Source organism: Carassius gibelio, chromosome A24 (assembly GCF_023724105.1).
Source record: "Carassius gibelio isolate Cgi1373 ecotype wild population from Czech Republic chromosome A24, carGib1.2-hapl.c, whole genome shotgun sequence".
NCBI lineage: Eukaryota > Metazoa > Chordata > Actinopteri > Cypriniformes > Cyprinidae > Carassius > Carassius gibelio.
Genome location: NC_068394.1, coordinates 21,926,501 through 21,949,423, shown reverse-complemented (window position 1 = coordinate 21,949,423; position 22,923 = coordinate 21,926,501). Strand labels below are relative to the sequence as shown.

General features: G+C 37.0%; 1 protein-coding gene across 1 annotated transcript in view; it reads right to left on the bottom strand.

The window, feature by feature from the left end:
- Positions 1-366: 366 nt before the first annotated feature.
- The window catches only part of sycp2l (synaptonemal complex protein 2-like), a 57,794-nt gene continuing 35,237 nt past the window's right edge, over positions 367-22,923 (bottom strand). The window contains exons 2-34 of the mRNA XM_052542424.1: positions 21,526-21,576; positions 21,200-21,319; positions 20,920-21,036; positions 20,734-20,835; positions 20,579-20,603; positions 20,416-20,501; positions 20,233-20,325; positions 19,920-19,950; positions 19,684-19,826; positions 19,504-19,556; positions 19,365-19,410; positions 18,174-18,266; positions 18,039-18,099; positions 17,683-17,846; positions 17,541-17,580; positions 17,408-17,450; positions 16,869-16,902; positions 16,742-16,791; positions 16,592-16,649; positions 11,673-11,722; positions 11,487-11,532; positions 11,141-11,243; positions 10,988-11,034; positions 10,769-10,895; positions 10,623-10,690; positions 10,499-10,556; positions 10,273-10,371; positions 9,435-9,541; positions 7,111-7,205; positions 6,822-6,921; positions 6,622-6,680; positions 683-764; positions 367-512 (exon numbers count right to left, since the gene is read on the bottom strand). Coding sequence (XP_052398384.1) covers positions 471-512; positions 683-764; positions 6,622-6,680; positions 6,822-6,921; positions 7,111-7,205; positions 9,435-9,541; positions 10,273-10,371; positions 10,499-10,556; positions 10,623-10,690; positions 10,769-10,895; positions 10,988-11,034; positions 11,141-11,243; positions 11,487-11,532; positions 11,673-11,722; positions 16,592-16,649; positions 16,742-16,791; positions 16,869-16,902; positions 17,408-17,450; positions 17,541-17,580; positions 17,683-17,846; positions 18,039-18,099; positions 18,174-18,266; positions 19,365-19,410; positions 19,504-19,556; positions 19,684-19,826; positions 19,920-19,950; positions 20,233-20,325; positions 20,416-20,501; positions 20,579-20,603; positions 20,734-20,835; positions 20,920-21,036; positions 21,200-21,319; positions 21,526-21,576 — 2,493 coding nt within the window. The 3' untranslated portion in view covers positions 367-470. The remainder of the gene's footprint in view (positions 513-682; positions 765-6,621; positions 6,681-6,821; positions 6,922-7,110; positions 7,206-9,434; positions 9,542-10,272; positions 10,372-10,498; positions 10,557-10,622; positions 10,691-10,768; positions 10,896-10,987; positions 11,035-11,140; positions 11,244-11,486; positions 11,533-11,672; positions 11,723-16,591; positions 16,650-16,741; positions 16,792-16,868; positions 16,903-17,407; positions 17,451-17,540; positions 17,581-17,682; positions 17,847-18,038; positions 18,100-18,173; positions 18,267-19,364; positions 19,411-19,503; positions 19,557-19,683; positions 19,827-19,919; positions 19,951-20,232; positions 20,326-20,415; positions 20,502-20,578; positions 20,604-20,733; positions 20,836-20,919; positions 21,037-21,199; positions 21,320-21,525; positions 21,577-22,923) is intronic.

The window sequence follows — 22,923 nt, the reverse complement described above, 5'->3', positions numbered from 1 at the left end:
TGCGCAGCAGTGGCCCGGCAACTGTCCTGAGCATCTTTTTAGGCTGGCCTCAGTCAGTCGGTTATATAAAATATCAAGGTGAAAGTCATCATAGCTCGCCTAGACCCAGCTCCCAACCCAACTTTGAGAATAGATTAACGGCGATATTTTAAAAAAAAAAAAAAAATCGCCCGATAAGAGTCTCGCGTTAACGCAGCACGTTGACGCCGATAACGGCCCACCACTAATTTATTTATATATATATATGTGTGTGTGTGTGTGTGTGTGTGTGTGTGTGTGTGTGACATTTTTTTAAGTGACCACAGAGTTCCTTGATGATTGTCTTTATTATAAACTAAATGAAGCACTTGCAATATGAAATTTGAGCATGTGATGTTTTTACACCAGTCAAGAAAAATTTATTTTATTAGGAGTAGATTTTTCGGTATGAGAAAAAAAAAAAAAAAAAAACACCTTCATAGTGTGAGGTCCTATAAGGGATCTCGAGTGGCAGCATCTTGAGGAGAGGCAGGCTGGAGAAGATGACAATTGTAATAACTTAAATACTACTCAGACTTGGATATTATCAGTTTACTTGCTAACATTTAAATATCTGATATTTTTGACCTGGATATAGTCCAGAAATCTAGGTCTAAAGTCTACATACAGTGCTGATTAAAGCGGTAATGAACAAACTGCTCACCTCAGTAATTTTGCCGCCTCTTCTCGCTGATAAACTAAATTGTGATTCAGCATTCACATACGGGATGAGGAGAGAATCCAACCTGTTATGGAAGAGCAGAAGCTTTTTTTTTTTTAGTTTATGTACAAGAACTTGCCTTGGTCACATGAATTTCTGCTTAACATGCAATAGCCACTACAAAATACAGTACATAATACAGCATATCCACAATGAGATGTGTACACATTATGATACACAGTTCTGAAATTAACTGCAGTTAGTTCAAATATCTTATTGCCCTCACACACACACAAACACACTTTGTTAGTCTTGAGAAAACCTTGTCTGAATATTTGAATGGTTTGACAAAAAGAGTTGTATATTTATAAGTTTTAAATAAAAATAAATTACTTTGAAAGGTCTATAGGGTGTATTGCAATACTAAAATTTGGCCTAGTGTTAGGGTGGCTATTAGAGAGAATGTACATAAAATAACCTATATATATATATATATATATATATATATATATATATATATATATATATATATATATATATATATATATATATATATATATATATATATATAAATAAATTTTTTAAATATATTCTTAGATATGCATTATAATATTCAAAGATTCTTCTTGATCTGTTTCAGCATACTGATGTTAGTTTTGTTTTTGAAATATAAATGATTTGTGTACATATTCCTTAATTTCATGTTGGAATATGTAAGGACATAGGTCCTCCATTTTTGGTGTTAAGAGCCAACAGTTAGATTTCAAAAAAGAAATTCTGAATTCTGACATTAAAATACTACAAGAAAAATGGAATGTAAGAGATTTGTCCACTGGCTGCCCAACTGGGTTTAGAGAAATCATTTTACCATCCACCAAACTAAGAGGGGTGACACAGGGCAGAGACTCGGGGGCTGATATGGTACAGAACACAACTCACAGACTTAATCACAGCTATAAAAAAAAAAAAAAAAAAAAAAAATCATACATTCGGCTAAAAATAAAAAAAGATAGTGTCCACAGACCGTCATATATTCTTATGTGCCACATACTTACCCCCGACTGAATCTCCTTATTACAATGAAGAAACCTTTTCTATCCTGCAAGACGAGATCTGCCACTTCCAGACAAAAGGAAATGTATTAATACGTGGCGATTTAAATGCCAGAACTGGAAATGAACCCGACTTTGTAATCTATTTGTCTCCTTGTGTGCTAACAAACACCTGCCACTCTCTGCCTTCAAATCACCTCAGAAAAAATTATGACAACTTCACAAACAAAAATGGGAGAAGCCTACTAGAGCTTCGTCGGTCACTGGGCCTGTATATAATGAACGGTCGCATACGGGGAGACTCTTTCGGTTGTTACACCTTTAATTATTTTCTTGGTAACTGTACTATAGATTATTTCATCACAGACATTGACCCAGTGCATCTCAGAGCATTCACAGTCAGTCCTCAAACACCTCTGTCAGACCATTGTAAAATTACACCATCTAAAACCAACTCAAAACAATGAAATATACAGACAGCCCTCTCCGCTATTAAAACTGCATCAATCCTAGAGATGGAGAAAAAAAAAAAAAAAACGCAAAGAAAACTATCAAAGTGCAATAGAATGTCAAACTATCAAATTACTATTGGACAAATTTATAATTAACACATATCCACAAAATAAAGTAGGCATAAATCTGGCACTAAAGGACATATTCCACCAATCAGCATCCATGTGCAATTTGAAAAAAAAAAAAATCAGCAAAAAGAAAGCCAAAAACACCAATGAGAAGAGTTTCGACGGGGAGTGTAAAAGAATTAGAACGACAGTAAGAAATCTTTCAAAAAAAAAAAACAGACCCTGACAACCAATAACTCAGACTTCAGTATCATGAATCTCTTAAAGTGTACAAACAAACTCTAAAAGCAAAAATGGAAGAGCATACAAAACAATTATTTCAAACAATGGAGGAATCAATAAATACCAATAACTTTTGGAACAGCTGGAACACTCTCTAAAGACCACAAAAGAAAGAATTGGCCATTCAAAACGGGAACATATGGAGGACACAATTTGAAAATCTGTACAAAACAACTGAAACAAGTCTTGCTCTAAATGAATTAAAAACCAAATTAGAAATCTTGAAAGAAAAGATTAAAAAGACAATCAGAACCCCCTGGACTTCCCAATCACAATAAATGAGCTTACAGATAGACTACATGTGCTAAAACCCAACAAGACATGTGGCATCGACGGAATATTAAACGAGATGATCAAATACACCAATGAGAAATTCAAAACTGTAAAAACCAAAATTTAATATTTTTTTGAGTGTAGGATATTTTCCAGACACCTGGAACCAAGGCCTAATCACACCAGTCTCTAAACAAGGAGACAAGTTTGAGCCAAGCAATTACAGAGGCACATGTGTGTCAATAGTAACCTGGGGAAAATATTCTGTTCGATTATTAACAAAAAGATTACAAAACTCTCAAAACCCCAAAAATCTTGGAAAAGTCAAATTGGATTTCTACCCAAACACAGAACATCTGACCACATCTACACCCTCAACACTATCATTGATAAACATGTACACCAACACAAAAACAAAATTTTTGCTTGCTTTATCGACTTTGAAAAAGCTTTTGATTCAATCTGGCACAGAGGACTCTTCCTAAAACTACTGGAAGATGGGATTTGAGGGAAAACATTGGATTTAATCAGCACCATGTATAAAAACTATACATGTGCTGTAAAAATAGGGGATAATCAAACAGAATTTCTCTCAACATCGAGGAGTCAGACAAGGTTGCCCATTGAGCCCAACTCTGTTTAACATTTATATAAATGAATTAGCCAAAGAATTAAACAATTCGACTTCCCCCGGCCCAATTCTAACTGAATCAGAGTTAGATGTCTGCTCTTCACAGAAGTCCGCTCAACAAAAGAGGGACTACAATAGCTACTCGACATCATAGACACGTTCAGTCAAACATGGGCTCTTAAAATCAACAAAAATAATGATTTTTCAAAAAAGTCCCAGGTGTAAGGAAAATGAATACACTTTCAGAGCAGGAAACCAGGTCCTCTAACACACCCATGAATGCACTTATCTGGGACTAAAAATCAGCTCAACAGGGAACTTCAATCTGGCTGTGAATGAACTGAAAACAAAAGGCACTGAGAGTCTTCTACGTGATCAAAAATACAATTAAACAAAATTCCCATTCAAATCTGGCAAAAAATCATTAAATCAATAATTGAAACAGTTGCACTTTACAGCAGTGAGATATGGAGACCTCTAAAAACCCAAGATTTCTCCAAATGGGAAAAAGAAGAAATTTAAATTATGCATACCCAAATTTGTAAAAGCATCTTAAAAGTTAACAGAGCAACCACAAACAATTCAAGCAGAGCTGAATTAGGGCGGTACCCATTATTAATTAGTATTCAGAAGAGAGCTGTGAAATTACAGCAGCACCTGAAATACAGTGATGTGAGCTCATGTCAGGCTGAAGCCCTGGGGTGTCAGGAGCAGAACCTGCAGAAGAGCACACTTCTACAGCTGGTGCTCAAACTACAATCGTGGCCAAATGTTTTGAGAACTACATAAATATTGGAAAAGTTGCTGCTTAAGTTTTTATAATAGCAATTTGCATATACTCCAGAATGTTATGAAGAGTGATCAGATGAATTGCATAGTCCTTCTTTGCCATGAAAATTAACTTAATCCCAAAAAAACCTTTCCACTGCATTTCATTGCTGTCATTAAAGGACCTGCTGAGATCATTTCAATAATCATCTTGTTAACTCAGATGAGAATGTTGACGAGCACAAGGCTGGAGATCATTATGTCAGGCTGATTGGGTTAGAATGGCAGACTTGACATGTTAAAAGGAGGGTGATGCTTGAAATCATTGTTCTTCCATTGTTAACCATGGTGACCTGCAAAGAAACGCGCGCAGCCATCATTGCGTTGCATAAAAATGGCTTCACAGGCAAGGATATTGTGGCTGCTAAGATTGCACCTAAATCAACAATTTATAGGTTCATCAAGAACTTCAAGGAAAGCGGTTCAATTCTTGTAAAGAAGGCTTCAGGTCATCCAAGAAAGTCCAGCAAGCACCAGGATTGTCTCCTAAAGAGGATTCAGCTGCGGGATCGGAGTGCCACCAGTGCAGAGCTTGCTCAGGAATGGCAGCAGGCAGGTGTGAGCGCATCTGCACGCATAGTGAGGCGAAGACTTTTGGAAGATGGCCTTATGTCAAGAAGGACAGCAAAGAAGCCACTTCTCTCCAAAAAAAACCCATAAGGGACCGATTGATTTTCTGCAGAAAGTATAGTGAATGGACTGCTGAGGACTGGGGCAAAGTCATATTCTCCGATGAAGCCCCTTTCCGATTGTTTGGGGCATCTGGAAAAAGGCTTGTCTGGAGAAGACAAGGTAAGCGCTACCATCAGTCCTGTGTCATGCCAACAGTAAAGCATCCTGCCACCATTCATATGTGAGGTTGCTTCTCACCCAAGGGAGTGGGCTCACTCACAATTCTGCCCAAAAACACAGCCATAAATACCAAAACACCCTCCAACAGCAACTTCTTCCAACAATCCAACAACAGTTTGGTAAAGAACAATGCATTTTCCAGCACGATGGAGCACCGTGCCACAAGGCAAAAGTGATAACTAAGTGGCTCGAGGACCAGAATGTTGAAGTTTTGGGTCCATGGCCTGGAAACTCCCCAGATCTTAATCCCAGTGAGAACTTGTGGTCAATCCTCATGAGGTGAGTGGACAAACAAAAACCCACTAATTCTGACAAACTCCAAGAAGTGATTATGGGTTGCTATCAGGGTTGCTATCAGTCAGGATTTGGCCCAGAAGTTGATTGAGAGCATGCCCAGTCGAATTGCAGAGGTCCTGAAAAAGAAGGGCCAACACTGCAAATACTGACTCTTTGCATAAATGTCATGTAATTGTTGATCAATACATCACAGAAACAACTGAAAACAAAGATCTAAAAGCAGTTTAGCAGCAAACTTTTTTAAAAACTAATATTTATGTAATTCTCAAAACTTTTGGCCACGACTGTACAGCCAAATCAGCACAGCACAATCCGGCCCAACCAAATCACAGTTATAAAAACAACATTACCTATTGGAAAGATGCCACTAAATTACAGAAGAAAATGGAGCTGTATTTAGACCTGAAAAGGGAATACAAACCAGCAGAATACTTGAGCTGTGTAAAAGATCCCAAATTAAGAAAAACACTTACAAAATACAGACTGAGTGATCACTGTCTGGCTATAGAGAGAGGACGACACAGACAGAGATGTCAGCCGCGAGAGCAGAGACTGTGTTCACGGTGCTCTCAGAGAGAGCTGGAGACAGTGGAACATTTCTTACTACACTGTGATTACCATCACAACATAAGAGCTGCATATTTATTTCCAAAAATTCCAACAAATTTTAAATGAAAAAAATAAATTATGAAATATACATTATGGCATTACCAAATAAAGAAAAGTTTAATCACATTTTAGGGGAAAATTCCAAAATGATCACAACAGCAGCAAGATACGTATCAGCCTGTCAAACTAAGATTGTCAGCCAGTGGACAAAACTGAAGCAAGAGCATTTCTTACATGTACTGTTATGTTACGTGCAAAGTTATAATATTTTTTGTGTTGTATTTTATATTTTTCTTGTTTGAAGAAAAAAAAAAAAAAGTATACATATACTTAATTTTACAAATCTGTTTTTGTTTTATTATATAATTTTTTTATTCCTTATTCATGTAATGTACAATGCTTTGGCAATACTGTGCAAGTCATGCCAATAAAGCTCATTTGAATTTGAGAGAGAGAGCGCGAGAGAAACGGTTCTCCAAATATACAGACATACACGGCATGTGTGCTTCAAGCAAACATAAAACAGGCTTAGACTACCTCTTTTGCTGTCGATCACAGAATGCCCGAACTGTGTCAGACTCCGACTGCCAGAAATTCTGAAACATGACCAAGTGCATATGACAGAACAACACTGATTTGTTCTATTAAATAGGCTTTGTTCAGATGAAAATATAAACATTAAATAGATTGACTGAAATATGACAATTTGCCCATTTGATCGATAAGCTGAGACAGACCACAGTCTCTTTCTCTATGGTTTTGAGAGACAGACAATCCTGCTCCAAACATGTCAACTGCTGCACCACTGTGTTCTGGAACTGCTCCAGATGCACCAACCTACATGCAGAACACCATGGTTTGTTTTTATGAATATCAGCTATAACCATGTGGATTAAAAAAAAGTACTGTTAGTGTTTAGTAAACTGAATGGGTTATGTTTATTCTAGATTTTCATGGTTTATAGACAAAATAGGACAAAAGTTAAAGAAATTGCTGAATGCTAATGCTGTGTTTTGTGCTCCGTACCTTTGATTGTGTATAGTTTCCAACAGAGAAGTCACATTTCTCTGACAGTCTGTTAAAGATTGCAAGGATCTGGCTTCAATCTTTTTATACCTGCTCTGGATCACAAAGAAAATAATTCCATGTTAACTAAACAAATCAGGTGTTAGTTCACCAAAAGTGTCCCTCATGCATGTCCCTCTGTTTAGCTTCTTTCATACACAAAATAAGAATTTCGAACAATGTTTGAGCCACATACAAATGACAGCATTTTTCGACTTGCCAAACAGTGAAATTGCAAAGCCATACAATTAGATTTCCAAACTAGGGCCTTTAAAAGAAGAAAAACATTTTTTTGTTTGTAACATGGTAGTGATTCAGATTTTAACATTTTTCATTGCCATGGTAACTCCAGATCAGATTTTATCATCAAAATTGTGGGCAAAGTGACATCTCCGATTTAATGAAGCCAACCTGGACTAATAAAAATATGTACCTCTGTGCACTTTCTGTGCAATACCGTTTTTATGTATGTTACTGCACGTCTCACTGCAGTTTCAAAGAGAAATGTCCACAGAGTGGCGCTAAAATACTGGTTCAATTTTTGAACCCTGGCGTTTTTATTTCATTGAAATGGCTACGTATTTGTTTTTATTATGTTGCTTATGGTACTATAGCAGCGGTTCAGAATTCAGATATCCGTGGACTGTTACTAGAAGTTAATGCTCTATCGTGTTGGAAATAGGCCCTAAACCAAACCCAACCCTAAACCTACCCGATAGTGTTAACATATGCAAAATCGATATAAAGACGCATTTGTTGATGTAGCCTTGCCATTTCAACTTCCTTGTATGTAGATTTGAACCATTTTATCGAACCATGGTTACACTGGATTTGAACCGGAGCTCCTCACCTCTCAAGTATGTCTCAGAGTCGTGTGAGCTACCAAACAAACCTTTGCCTTTGAAAACCCATAGATATGAAGCTGGATATGTGCAATGCTAACGTTCAAAATCATTAGTTTTCAAATCTCCCAGCATGTTAATATTATTTTGAAGTCATAACATGATTTTCTTCAAGTAATTGTGCAAATATTAAGATTTATTATTCGAAACTGTAATAAAGGAATAAAAGGTATTGGAGTTTTAATGCCTCTTTATGCAACAAAACGGTCACGCTGGATGATGTTGCAAGGCAGCATAATACTCCCCCCGGAATCTCCACACTCTTTCGCATGTGTGAACATGCTCTCATCCATGAGGAGAGGAAGGAGTTGACCCTTAACTCTTCATTATGTTTTTTTTACACCATTACATGCAATGTGTGCATCGTATCAGGGTACAATATCCTGCTGAAAGAGGCCACTGCCATCAGAAAATACCATCACTGTGCACGTGTGTGTGTCTCTCACACACACACACACACACACTCACGCACACTGTGCACGTGTGTGTGTCTCTCACACACGCACACACACACACACACACACACACCTAAGCCTTAAAAATCAACAGATAAATATTTCAAATTATGTAATCTTACATGTTTGAGTCTCCGTATACTTATGTAAACTTAAATAGAACCGTCCCGAAGATGCTTATTGTTTGGAAGGGCAACTGTGGTCACAGTTATAATAAACTTTAGATATTTAAGAGACTTTTCTACGGACAAAAAAAAAAAAAAAAGATGCCCAGGTTCCCTCATCACCTTTGTGAATATGCCAAAATCCTGCTGAAGGAAGAAATTAGAACTATGTGTTCTGTTCTGATCAATATGTCAGTAATTTAAGAGACCAAAGACACTGCAACAGGAAGAACAGCGGACTGTCCTTGCAAAAACTTGCCAATGTCTTTGTGAAAGAGTGGAGTAACATCTCACAACAAGAACTTGCAAATGTGGTGCAGTTCATGAGGATGAGATACAGTGTAGTAATTAAAACAGCTGGTGGCCACTGTATAACAAGATTTTTTTTTTTTTTAGTTTTCCTCATTCATGGACAATTATTTTTTTTTGGTGAATAAATAATTTTAAATTATTTTTTTCTATATCTTAATCTACAGCAGAAGAGAGAAGTGAACTGTAGTTTACGATGTATTTGGGCACTATTTTTCAGATGTATGGATTGCTGATGTGTGTGTGTGTGTGTGTGTGTGTGTGTGTGTACTTAGTAGTTTGACAGCATCCATTCACTTTTACTGAATGAAAAAACGGCTTAGACCAAAAAAAAAAAAAACACCACCACAACTTTGGAACAGCATTACGTAGACACTTTTTCTTCCACAAAAAGACAGAACTAAACCTTGGGTAATCTTAATGATAAAAAAGCTCCAGTTTGCTTTTGTACTCACAGTAAAGTGCACTCTCAACTGAGTCTTAAAGGAGTTAAATGCAGCTCTGACACCAGCACCCAACTCTTCCTCAGACTCCTCATCTGCAAATGCTTCAGTTACTCGCTCTGACAAACAGACAAACATTTTTAAATATATTTTTGCAAATGAGGATGTCCCAAGGTTTGACAAACTCCACAGTGCAATATTTTCCCCAAATATGGTTAAGTACACACACACAGACAGACAGACAGACAGCGAGAGAGTGAGAGCTCTTTTCAGACATTCGCATCACTTTGTTTGCATCGAGCAGTAACATAAAATGGCTGCTTTTTATCCTTCTCTCGAGCAGAAAAAAAATGCATGAAGTAGACAAAAGTGAAATTGAAAAATGGGGCAGTCATGGCCTCATGGTTAGAGAGTCAGACTTGTAACCATGACTGAGGTAAGAACCTTAAGCAATGCACCAACTCCTTCCCCGGGGCCCCAGCAAAAATGGCAACCCACTGTTCCGGGTGTGCGTTATATACCGGGCAGTAATTATGGGGGCGCGACTGGTATGGCCACACCAGGCCCTGGGCTTGAGGCAAGCTATTTAATACATGTTCCCTACTTCACACTGGGCCCCACTTCAGTTAAGGATGGCCCTGGTTCACAGTTAGCGTGTTCACTACTTGCTACTACATGCTGTGTGTTCAATTGGATGGGTTTAATGCAGAACATAAATTCAAAGTATGGTAGGCTACACCATACTTGGCTACATGTCACTTTCAAGCAGAAAAAGCAGAGAATTGAAAAAGTGAAGCTTGAGCAAATGCTCGCCTATTTTTTCAGATCAGAAACAGTTGAAGACATTTACCTGCAGCATCCTCTAGTGGGCTAGACATGAATAGTCTTCTGGGTTGAAATGTTGGGTGTCTGTGCAGCTGTGTGTCCTCTTTCAGACCCACATATATCTCTGTGCACCAAATATGTGTCCTCAATTAAGCATTGAGATTATTACTTATTTTAGAAGATTTTTAGAGGCGTTAATGTAAACACGGTCAAAAAGGCATTGTGGTTGGGGGGGGGGAGGGGTGTCTCACCTGATGATTCATCTGCTTCATTTTTCTGCAGAATTGACGTTTCTTTATCCAAATTGTGCTGAATAAATATGTAGATTGTTTATATAAATCTGCATAAGAAAACCATATTGAAATCAACTTGTACCTCTTCCATGATATTATCAAGTTCCTCTAGTGGTAAACTGGTTTCAGAAAGAGTCTTGTTTTGAAAACCTTGAGGAAACAACAACAGGTCAGTTTTAAATTGGTATAAGCCCTCTTCTGAGATTAGCCTTAAGTAAACATACGTACCTGAATCAGCAGTGGACTCTTTGAATAAGGATGATTCCATGTCCAGTGATCTCCCTAGTTTGACTTGAGACTGCCAGTCTTCACTTGTCACTCTTTCCCTTCCTTGTCTTTGTTTGGGTGTTGAATACTAGGAAGACGATTCATAAAGACCCACTTGTTTATACCCATTATAAAATTAACTATTTCCCCCACTGAAAGTCTACTGAAGTGATATTCTACCTTAGAGAACTCCTCCTCATTACTGCTGGGTGATGAAAGAGGAAGAACTATGAAAAAGTAAAAAAATAAAATACAACACACAAATAAGGATGCAGCATATCTCAATGATTAAATAAAAAATAAAAGAGGTAGTCCTGCACAATGAGTAACTACCTCTGAGCTTGCCCTTAGCTCTGGGCTTTCTTCTGCTGTAGACAGCATGTGGAGTGTCCTTGTGGACACACCATTCATCTGAATACATCACCTTCATTTTCTTCTGTAATCAACCACACTTTGCATAATTTACATTTATACATTCAACAGATGTTTTTCTCCTAAGCTACCTAAAGAGGGGCATATGTACTTGGTCTGAGAGCTGACAATATTTCACTGTACAATGCCAGATTTAAGAAGCTAGATTAGGCAAAGTAGAGAATTCTTGAATGTACAACTAACTGCCTAATATAAATAAAATTACACATTTTTGCAAATAATGAAGACTTTACATATTCTACCTAACCTTAACAGGAGTTCTACCCAGAATGTCAGGGAGGGATTTTGTAGACCTGATGAAGAAAATTGAACATTTTAGGGAAACTACTGTAAATGCACAGCAGTACATTGACGTCCAAACTGGCACTCCTGCACTTCATACCGATTTTAAAATTAGATGGTCATTGTTAGACAAGACAGACATGTCACGTACCCGTTAGATGATGACGTTTGACAGAACAATAGTGTCTTTGCATGTGCAACCTAAACCGAAAAGGAAATCTTAAAATTAATTTTAAACTTTGAATGTGAGAAAATGAATAGAACTTTGTAAGGTTACATGTTAACTAATGGCACAATCTATAGCTTTGAAAACTGGCCTTGAAACTATATATTTTACAAGTTTCTGATTTTTTCTGTAGCCATTTGAGCTGCACTTTATGTACATTAAACCTGGCAAGATCAAGTTAAACAAATGAATAAACTGACTCAAGAGCCCCCCCAAAATTTTAGAGAAAATCATTAAATTGTCCACTTGTAAGTGTTTAAGAGGACAGTGGACCTGATATGCGTTTCTGCACACCACTGACCTGGTACCTCCACAAAGCAGTCATGAATGTTACGGTCTTTGGATTCCTGTCATGTGACTTCCCTGATAGGTCTGTGTCAAAAGTGTCACTCTGACACTGAGACACCTCAAGGATCACCTGGGGCAGCCATATACACACACACACACACCTACTCATATGCCAGAAAACTACAATTCTACAACAAGTGGACCTTTGACATTATTACTTGTCATTTAGTATCCAAAATGTGTTCTAAAGTGATCTATGGTTTAACACAGGGGTGTCAAACTCAGTTCCAGATCCCAGAGTATAAATCTAAAAACGGCGCCCTGGTATTTTCGTGTAGACAGTGAATCAGTATAGTTTCTGAAACGATGACCTCATCTGCCCAGGTCTCACCCCTAGTCAGACACCGCTATGTTGGGGATGGCTGGTGGGGGTTACGCAAGATGGCGACCAGTGAGGAGGTAGGTTGGAGAAGCTGAGGATAAAAGTTTGTTCCTTCACCTCATATTGTTCTTTTTGGTCTAATAAATTGACAAATTGGACGACTAAAATGTAAGAACATTTAACAAATAAATAACCTGGATAGTTGCTGTAAGTTGCATTTGAAAATAATATCTGACCCAGAGAGACTGTACTGAATGACAGAAAAACAAAGAGAGAGGAAGAGCAAAGCCAAGGAAAAAAAGCCTAATAAAGCTGCTGACAAAGATGAACAAAGACGAAGTGCACATTTGAAGTACTGACATTCAAACAATGCAGGCATGTTATGCAAGGCAGCATTACTGTTCCTTTACTGGATTCTGCCCCGAGCAAAGACCTGAGGAAAAGTAGAGGTGAACCGTCCTTGTCTGAAATTCAAGAAAACTTTATGCGATGCATAAATTAAATGGATTAGGAGCTCTTAAAAGGTAAATACGGTGAGCATTGATGCTTCAAAGAAAACAACAGAATTCCTCTTCAACAAAGAGAAAGAGGTCAAAGATGACATGAAAACTTTTTAAAAGGACATGGTGATCCATGAGCTTAGCGATGCACATAAAGTTTCTGAAATCAATTATAGAATGAACGGTACAAAAGACAATGGAATTTGAGATTGTACGGTCTGGCTGAGCAATCAAGTGAAGACAAAGGCAGGCACAGTTCGTGGATATTTGTTGTACTGTTCTTCCAGAGCTTACCATCATAATACAAGATGACATGGATATTGTACACCGGCTTGGAAGAAAACTTATTGGAAATGACACGAGAGGAAGAACCATCATTACGAGACAGGCTTTGGAAAGCAGCTAAAACCAGCACCTACCTGAAGTCCAAGGAACTACAATTTGGCAAGGATTTAACGAACACGGACAAAGCTATACTTAAACAACTGTGGACAAAAGTGGAGGCTGCTCGGCATGCAGGAAAGAAGGCTTACTTACTGTAGGTGTACAAACTTTGGTTGACAGAAAGGAAATACTTCCTTAATGACAGAATATAATTATATGTGCACAGTCTACATCATGATCAAGAACCATTTACAGACAATTATATATGTAGGTGACAATGCAGTCGTCATTGGAGTTATGATATTTACAACAATGTTTCTTTCAATTTACAGACAGAATGAATCTTTGTTAATTGAAGTAACAATAATGTTGTACAGTACAATAAGGTTTTAATTTAGGTATTATTAAGGTCAATTTGGGTTTAATTTATACTGTTGAGGTGTCAGGAACATTCTGTTTCACATTTGTTAAGCCTAAAGTTGTTCATGTAGCACATTGGTATCTTTGTCAGTTTTATCTTTAAATGTGAGGTGAATTTGTGATTTGCTGAAAAGGAAAGCAGATTTTGTGTTTAAAATGTGAGTCAATGGGGTATGATTTATGGTTGTCATATGGGAGTAATTGAGCAGTCTTAAAATGTATATTTAAGCGAATAATAATTCAACTTTGTCATTCAGAAGAGGAATCAATAAAAACACTTATTTTCAGAACATGTATTTACCCAATAGTTTTGGATTGACATTGAACATCTAATTCAAATTCACAAAATTAAAGATTTGACTATCTGGTAAAGATATATTTTTGTACTAAGAAAAAAATAAAATAATCAGAGGGTCAGTTAGAATTTGAAGCATCTACAATACATTTTGGTCCAAAAATAGCAAAAACGATGATTTTTTTCAGCATGGTCTTCTCTTCCCTGTTTGTTGTGAGAGAGTTCAAAACAAAGCAGTTTGTGATATCCGGCTTGCGAATGAATCATTCGATATAACCGGATCTTTCTGAACCAGTTCACCAAATCAAACTGAATCATTTTAACCCTCAAACTGTATTCACTTTATAGCCCTTAATCCTGTAATTGTGGACAAATGTGGGCACAGAGGACTCAGGTGTGATCCTATTTTTTATTTATTATAAATGTTACATCACTGTCTTCGATAAAGTTTTGTCTATCCATTTATGGTGCTTTTTTTATTATTTTTTTATTTTTGAATTTATTTACCTCAAAAAGTACCATATTTTCTATGTAAATTATGCTCTAATGTAGATCATTGTGTGTGTGTGTGAGTGTGTATGAGTGTGTGTGAGTGTGTGTGAGAGAGAGAGGGTGATGAGCCAGGTGGATGATTGGATCATACCAAAAAACATGGTCAGACATTAGCCCAGCTCTGTCATAGGCTCATTGAATGCATTGTTTGTGTGTTTGTGTGTGTGTATGAGTGTGAGTTTTTGCCATGATGAGAATGTTGTACAGGATCAGCCCTTCATTTGTGTGTATGTTAGATATGCATTGTATTGGATCTATTAATTTATTTTTACAAAAAGAATGCTCTAAATTACAGTTTTTCCCATTCATTTCTATGGGTGCCCATTTTTGACCCAAATACAAGATTAAGGAGTTTTTTTTTTTTCACCCACTTAACATTGTAGAATTGAGTCAAAAAAATTGTGTGTGTTCAGGGGGCAAACTTAGGAAAAGTAACCAAGTCTTGTACCGCTCAGATCAAGGGAAGTATTTTTTTTAAATAAATCACAATTATTTTGCCCACATTTGTCCAGAATACGGTTTTAGGGTTAAATGGTTCGCGTCTCCAATACGCATTATTCCACAAATGACTGAAGCTGTTAACTTTTTTTTAATGTGGCTGACACTCCCTCTGAGTTCAAACAAACCAATAGTAATTCATGTAGTCAAAGAGTACACTGACTGAACTGCTGTGAAGAGAGAACAGAAGATGAACACCGCACCAAACCAGATAACGAACAATAGACTGACTCGTTCACGAGTCAAGTTCCACGAGTAATTGGTTTGTTTGAACTCAGAGGGAGTGTCAACCACATAAAAAAAAAGTTAACAGCTTAAGTCATTTGTGGATTAATGCATATTGGAGACGCGAACAGTTTAAAATGATTCAGTTCGATTTGGTGAACTGGTTCAAAAAGATCCGGTTACATCGAATGATTAGTTCACGAACCGGATATCACAAACTGCTTTGCTTTGAACTCTCTCTCAGAACAGACACGGATGAGAAGACAATGCTGAATAAAGTCGTAGTTTTTGCTACTTTTGGACCAAAATGTATTTTCGATGCTTAAAAAAAATTCTAACTAACCCTCTAATGTCACATGGACTACTTTGATGATGTTTTTCTTACCTTTCTGGACATGGCAGTATACCGTTCACACAGCTTCAAAATGGAGGGACTGAGAGCTCTCTGACTAAATCTAAAATATCTTAACCTGTTCCAAAGATAAATGGAGGTCTTACAGGTTTGGAACAACATGAGGGTAAGTTATTAATGACATAATTTTGCTATTTGGGTGAACTAACCCTTTAAGAAAAAAAAAAAAAAAGGAAAGTTAGGGAAAGCTGGCTTCTTGTGGATGTAGCCTTAATTGAAAACTATTTTGTGCTGGAACTAAACTCTGCAGGCTGCTTCTCTCCAGAAACGGAGTTTGACATCCCTGGTTTACCATCACATAAATTCACCTATTTTTTCCAGAATTACATGAGTCAGTCACTGTTAAACTAGGAGAAAAATAGCATGAACTTTAGTTAACTACACAACCTGTAGCTACACTAATAAAAACCATTTTCAAGATTACAGCCACTTTTCTTAGACCCCAGTGTATCCAACAAGCTCAAACATCAGTGTGTATTTTCAACAAATGCATTTTTTGCAAGTAATTAAAGTTCCGAGACCTAAAATAACTTGTATGTGGTTGAATTTAGCAGTGAATGTTCTAAATATTGTCTGCCTCAACACGTTTTGGGGGGTTGGGGGGGGGGGGGGGGGTCAAATTGAATCTGGGGTGACAAATCAGATCCAAGGGGTGTCCCACGGTTCAAATAGTGACGGTTTATATTGCTTTCCGCCTTTGAAATTGTATTCCAGGGGTGGGTCCTTCAGATCCTCTATTTATAATCTTGTTTTCTCATGGAAACCAAAACAAAACGTCCCCAAAGAGGTCAAGAATTATGAACATTTCTACCCTTGTTGGGATATTTGATCCACATAATGTAGGGGAAAACCCAGTGCATTCTTACACACACACACAGACACACATACCTCAGAATCTGAATGATCCTTAAATTTAAAGAGGTCTTGGCCTGAGGTTCCTTTGATTCTTCACTCACCAAAGAAAGAAAAGCATAAACAGCAATAATACATGTACTATTACAAAAGCTGTAATACATGTACAGCAATAAATAGTCATACCTTGATGACTTTGATCTGGGATATCTGCTCGGTCCACTCAAAGGGGAACGCTGAAAAATTCATAGAATTTGGTCAAAATGGGTGCCCATACAACCTTTGTCATTTGCTATCTGGATTATCTAGTTACCTGATGGATGTCTTTTGTTTCTGCAGCAGATGGACTATGGAAAAAAAAAAACCTTGAGATAAGATTAATCGGTCTTATCAAATCAAATACAGAAATCAAAATGCTTTCTGCTCCCTCAGTAGCCATGTTTCCATCCAAAGAGGCCAATTTAACATGCATGAAACTGGAATATGGCATAAAACATTTCCATTCTACGATCAAAAGAGAACAAAATCGTCACTTCCTGATAAACTGGTACTAAATATCTCTAAGAAAATTAGGAGAAACCACGGAATATAAATTTCATATGTAATTAATTTCGCTTCAGAGAGATCAGACGTAATAAATGCCTACTGTTTAGGAATGCAGTCATGTAAGTTATTATACAGAAATACTTTGACGTTTTTTCTTCAGGCATTTCAGAACGACCAAAAAACATATAGATGCTGTGAACAAGGTTGGTCCACTTGCTAATAAAGTTTTCCTGTTTTATAGTGCAAAGTCGGAAACATAGCTAAACTAAACACTGGGATTTACAGAAATTTTGCAGAGTTACATGCCTGGCAAATGTCTGTGGCACTGATGTTTGTTCATGCTGGGTTCCTGTAAAAATAAATGTTTCACACTGATAAATCTGGTACAATTCCCTGTAAATTAACTTTAACAAATTTGTAGAGCATGTAAGGTGCATACCTTCCATCGTAGTCAAGCAATCCCCTGATTGTAGAGCTTCCTAGTTATAATAAAGTACATGTAATTTATAACCACTGGTATGTATGTGAGGTTTAATTACATATTTCACCATGATTTCTTTAAAAACAGTACATGCCAACACCTTTGAGGCTGAAGACGACTGTAGTTTATCTGGAAACACTCTTGTCAGGGCTGTTTGGATGTTGTGCTCTGCACTAAAGAGGATTTTGACAATTTTGCCAGTCATTTCTCCATGAGAGAGTGGGGTATTCATGTGAACTTCCAATATCTTCTGATCACCACACTCTAAAAACAATTAGAAAATTTTTAAGAAAAAAGAAAAGTGAACTGGGGGACTTAAAATAAATTCCAAATCACTTTTAGTCTACTTCAGGTTTGGAATTAGTTTTCATACCAATAAGGAAAACGTTGTTTTTATTATGAAATTATTATGAATAGAAAAAGCTACTGGTAAGGGTCATTTACAATTAATCCCACCTTGAAAATCATACATGCTGACAACATCTTTAGGCAGGTGAATCAACTCCCACAGTGTGTTCTACCAGAAATATAAGCTCATTTTAGTTACACTACTCGTAAAAACGTGTGCATTAAAATATATTTTGGACACACCTTTGGATCATTTACAAAGAAACTAATGGTTGACGTTCCAATGTTGAAATCCACCCAAAACTCCTTTAGAAACTCATCTTCAGGCTTGAACAACTAAAAAGGATCATTCAAACACTGTTGTTGTGAGAAATTGCAGTGTATAGCCTATGTAATTTATTAGCAGTGCTTAAATAAATATAAACAATTAATAAAAATAAAAACACCCCCCCACCACCACCCCAAAATACATTTTCATAATTCCCAATGTATATCATATTGAAGTTATATGAACCAGTTAAGCTGCAATACCACACAGGACCACAGGGAGACGCCAGAAGACCACTAAACCTGCTGCCTTAAACGGTTAGTTCACCCAAAAATGTAAATAAAAATTATGTAATTACTCACCCTCATGTCGTTCCAAACCTGTAAGGCCGCAGTTCATCTTCAGAACACAAAGATATTTTTGATGCATCCTGATAGCTCTCTGACCCTCCCATAGACAGCAAAGGTACTACTACAATTAAGGTCCAGAAACGTAACAAGGACATCGGTAAAGTAATCTGTGTGACATCAGGGGTTCAACTGTTACTTTACTGATGTCCTTGCCATATTTCTTGACCTTGATATTATTGCAGTCTATGGGAGGGTCAGAGCTCTCAGATTCCATAAAAATTATTTGAATTTGTTTATTCTGAACAGAGGTCTTACGTATTTGGAATAACATGAGGATGAGTAATTCATGACAGAATAGTCCTTTTTTTCCTGAACTATCCCTTTAACCTGACTGCACATGCTAACATACCGATCCATTTGGAATAACTAAACCACTGACCAACATAATCTAAAACACCTTCAGCCTGCATTCATTATAAAACACTTGTGCTTTTAAGCCAAATACACAATGAAAATAATAATTTACTGCCATCTGGACACAGAGTCAATATTCTCTCTGCCATCTCTGATGAAATAATATTTTCTCTGCATTAGCGCCGTTTTGAACTTATTACATAATGTATTTCCTCACTGGATCCTTGAACTTTCCAATAGTTTAGTAGTTTCAAATGCCCTCCTCCTGGGTAATGTACTTTGTGTAATTTCTAAATCTCACTTACACTGACGCTTTAGAGTAGCCTACTGCCCCACTTCAACCACTGCTTATTAAAAAAAGGAAGAAAATAAAAATCTTGTAGAGAACGTTTTCACGCTCACCTCAGCTGAATCAAGAAATGCCTGAACACAAGGGAATGAGAAGACTCTAGGACAGAGAGATAAGATCATGCAAACAAGTCAAAACTTTACAGACAGCAATGACTGGATAAACCCTGCATTATAATAAAGTCAATTATACCTTCTTGAGTTGCCAAAATAACCATTAAGTTCATTCAGAAATGTCCTACAGTCCTTAAAAAAATAATAATAATAAATAAATAAAAAATAATAATTCTCAGAAAACTCAAATTCCTGCAATCTGTTTAAAACCAAAATGTTCCAGTGATTTGAGTAGTGAAAATGAAATGCCTGAACATACAGTTTCAAAATCTTTGTCACGGATTGAAGTAAAAGCTGAAGCAAAACTTCTGAAACGGAACCATTTGCCAGCAAAGTCTTCTCTTAGTTTCCTTGGTGTCATCCTGCAGAGAGCTTCAGAAATGGCCACCTGCATTTCATAATCTAGTGACAGCATCATATATAAGCCTACAATATGAACACTGCATCAAAAACAAAAACGCTAAATTATTTTTGGGAAAAAATTTGATTGCTTACCACCAATATCTGTCAATGCTTTTGCCAAGTCCTCTCTGTAAGAAATGACAAGGCAAGTGTTTGCAACGAAATCTTATGAGATGAATCAGGTGTGATCATTGAGGGAGACAAACAAAATGTGCAGGGCATACTTCCTGAAGAGGTCTGAGAACCCCTGTTCTAATGAAAACTCGGTCTGTTTGTGTCCTATAGAAATCTGTTGTCCACTAGAGCGCAGCCTTGCTTGCAATAAGTTGCTTGTGTTGCTCATTTGAAGTGTAAATGTGTGTGCAACCACTCTACTCTATGATGGCAATTAACTTGTGCTGAATACTTGCAAGAGCCCGAAGTGGTCATCTGACTGGCAGAGTTTCTTCCTTATATCTTTGGAACTGCTGTCCAACATAGAGTTTATGGTTCTGATGGCCTGAGTGCAAATGATGTAAAATTATTTGACAGCGTAAATATTTTGACCAGACTTTTTTTTTTTTTAATCAATAGTTTAAATGACAATTACCTCTAGACGCAGACTGAAAGGCACTTCATAATCCAAAACAACAGCCCCAAACCGCAACAAAAATATATCCAAGATCTTATTGCTGCCTTTGAACCATACCAAATTATAAATAATTAATACACTATACAAAAATAATATTAATACAAATCTTCAAATGGGTCACCTGCAATTGTGATCTGACACAGTCCCTGTATATATATAAAAAAAAAAGAAAATAAAAAAAAAGAGGTGGGGGGGGTGAGTCTTGTTTGTGTGTGTGTGTATGTGTGTATAGAGAGATCTATAGCGAAAATGTATAACAGAAAAAAAAAGTATTACCATGGCAACCTCGTAGAAAACTTCAATGAGAGTCATGGCGTCCCTAGGTGGTTTGTGCTGTCCTTTAAGATGCTCTGACGAAATCTCAAACCAATTCAACATTTAAAAAGTGAGCAGATTATAAATTATCATACTGACCAGTAACTTAGAGGTTTATTTTAATCAGAATTAGACAAATATACTTATCTTCACAACCAAGCCATGATGAACAAGTTTCTGGATGCAGTCTTCATCTTTACTAATGAGATGTTCAATTGCCCGTAATATTAAGGCAACATTCTTATGTTCGATGTTATGCAGCTCCTGACAAGTAGTAATACAATTCTATATGGGTAAGAAATGTCCACTTTTGCAGTGGGGAATCTTAATTAAAACTGCAAACCAATCAATCAATCGTAAAAAAGGAACAATAAATCGTTGGTATTGTGTGGATATCCAGAAAAAGCAAATTCAGTTTATAACCTGCCTTAATAACAACTTCGTCCAGTCGATCGGCCAAGGAAACAGAAGCTTTTTCTTCAATAAGAATTATAATAACCATGCCAAGGTTATTTTGGACAAAGGCATCATGAAGTCTACTTGTTAACTGTATAATTAGAGAAGAACTGGATAAATGTCTGTAATACTAAAAACAACAAACAACTCAATATGGGTCCATTGTGCTTCAACTTTAAAATTAGTGCAAGTACCCTAAGGCTAATACACAATCAATCAAAGTGATTAAGTAGACCATATAACCATACATGTTTAATATAAACCCACAGTGATAAAATAAACCTCCAAAGAACTCACGCTCATGATACACAGACAGGCGAGCTCCTCTTCAGACTGCACACTGTCTAATCAAACACATGGCTTTTAATTAAGCTCTATATCCGCTTTTTATTTATCGCCCATGACCCTTTGCGAGAAATAGGAAGTGACTTCCTCTGTAAAATCCCCATCAAGGAAATGTATGCTTTATTAAGCATTTTCAAAAACGTGTTACAATGAGATGATATAGTCTACTCTACTTACCTTTCGACCATCGAATATAAAAATACATTTTAAAAAGTGAAATTACTACAGACCATGAATAACCCCAAAAGCTCGATTATTTCCACAGTAATTGCAGACGTTTTAAATATCACTGTAATATAGTTTATGTCTGTATTATGTAGCATATACATTGTCTTACTGTACATTTACACGAGGGCGTCGCGAAGCGCTTGGCGCTGTCGTTGAACGTATTATGGAAGGCGGACTATGATGGCCGATTCGTGAACGAATCGTTCAATTTAACCGGTTCTTCTTAGTGAACCGGTTGAACCAGTTCACCAAATCGAACTGAATCGTTTGAAACGGTTCATGTCTCCAATAAGCATTAATCCACAAATTACTTAAACTGTTAACTTTTTTTAACGTGACTGACACTCCCTCTGAGTCAGAATAAACCAATATCCCGGAGTAATTAATTTACTCAAACAGTACACCAGGGCCGGCACGCAGCATAGGCGGTATAGGCAAATGCTAAGGGCCACTCATCCATAGGGGTGCCAGAATGAGTGAACGAGTGATTTTTATTTTTTTATTTTTTTCATATTTTTTTAATAATAGGCTACTATTTAAAAACCATTAATTCGAAATACTACCAAATAAAGAAAAAAAAAAAGTCCCGCACTTCAATCTTCCCCCGCCCATCGAGTGCTTGAAGTGTGTCAGAAACAGAGCGCGCGCACGATCAGTTGTTGGTAATTTGTTGTGTAGCGTGCCCGACGCCGCATCCAACGTAGACAGCACTGCTTTTGTTAACACACAGCTCGTAGAAACGGGCCTGGCAGCTCGCGCCAGTTCTATACACGGTGAAAGTTTCCTGATTGTGACGGAAGGCCGAATTTACATGACACATTATAAATGAGCATAGTCTGCGATAGATACAGTGCCAAAAAGAAGAGAAGAGGATAAAGACAGAGGTAAAGAGATGTAGTGAAAGAACAATTTATTGCATAGGAGTAAGATACTATAATTTCATGGCAGTTATTTTTACCTTAAAATTAATGTTAGCAGTTGTTCTGAGTTCTGAGTCCCCAGACTGTGATTTTGTACAATCATGTCAGTTTTAAGACGCATTTTTTATTATCACTTTTTTATTAATGTTTTACTCTACAGTTGTGCAGTTTTGGGGGGATACACAGGCCAAAAGTTTGGAAA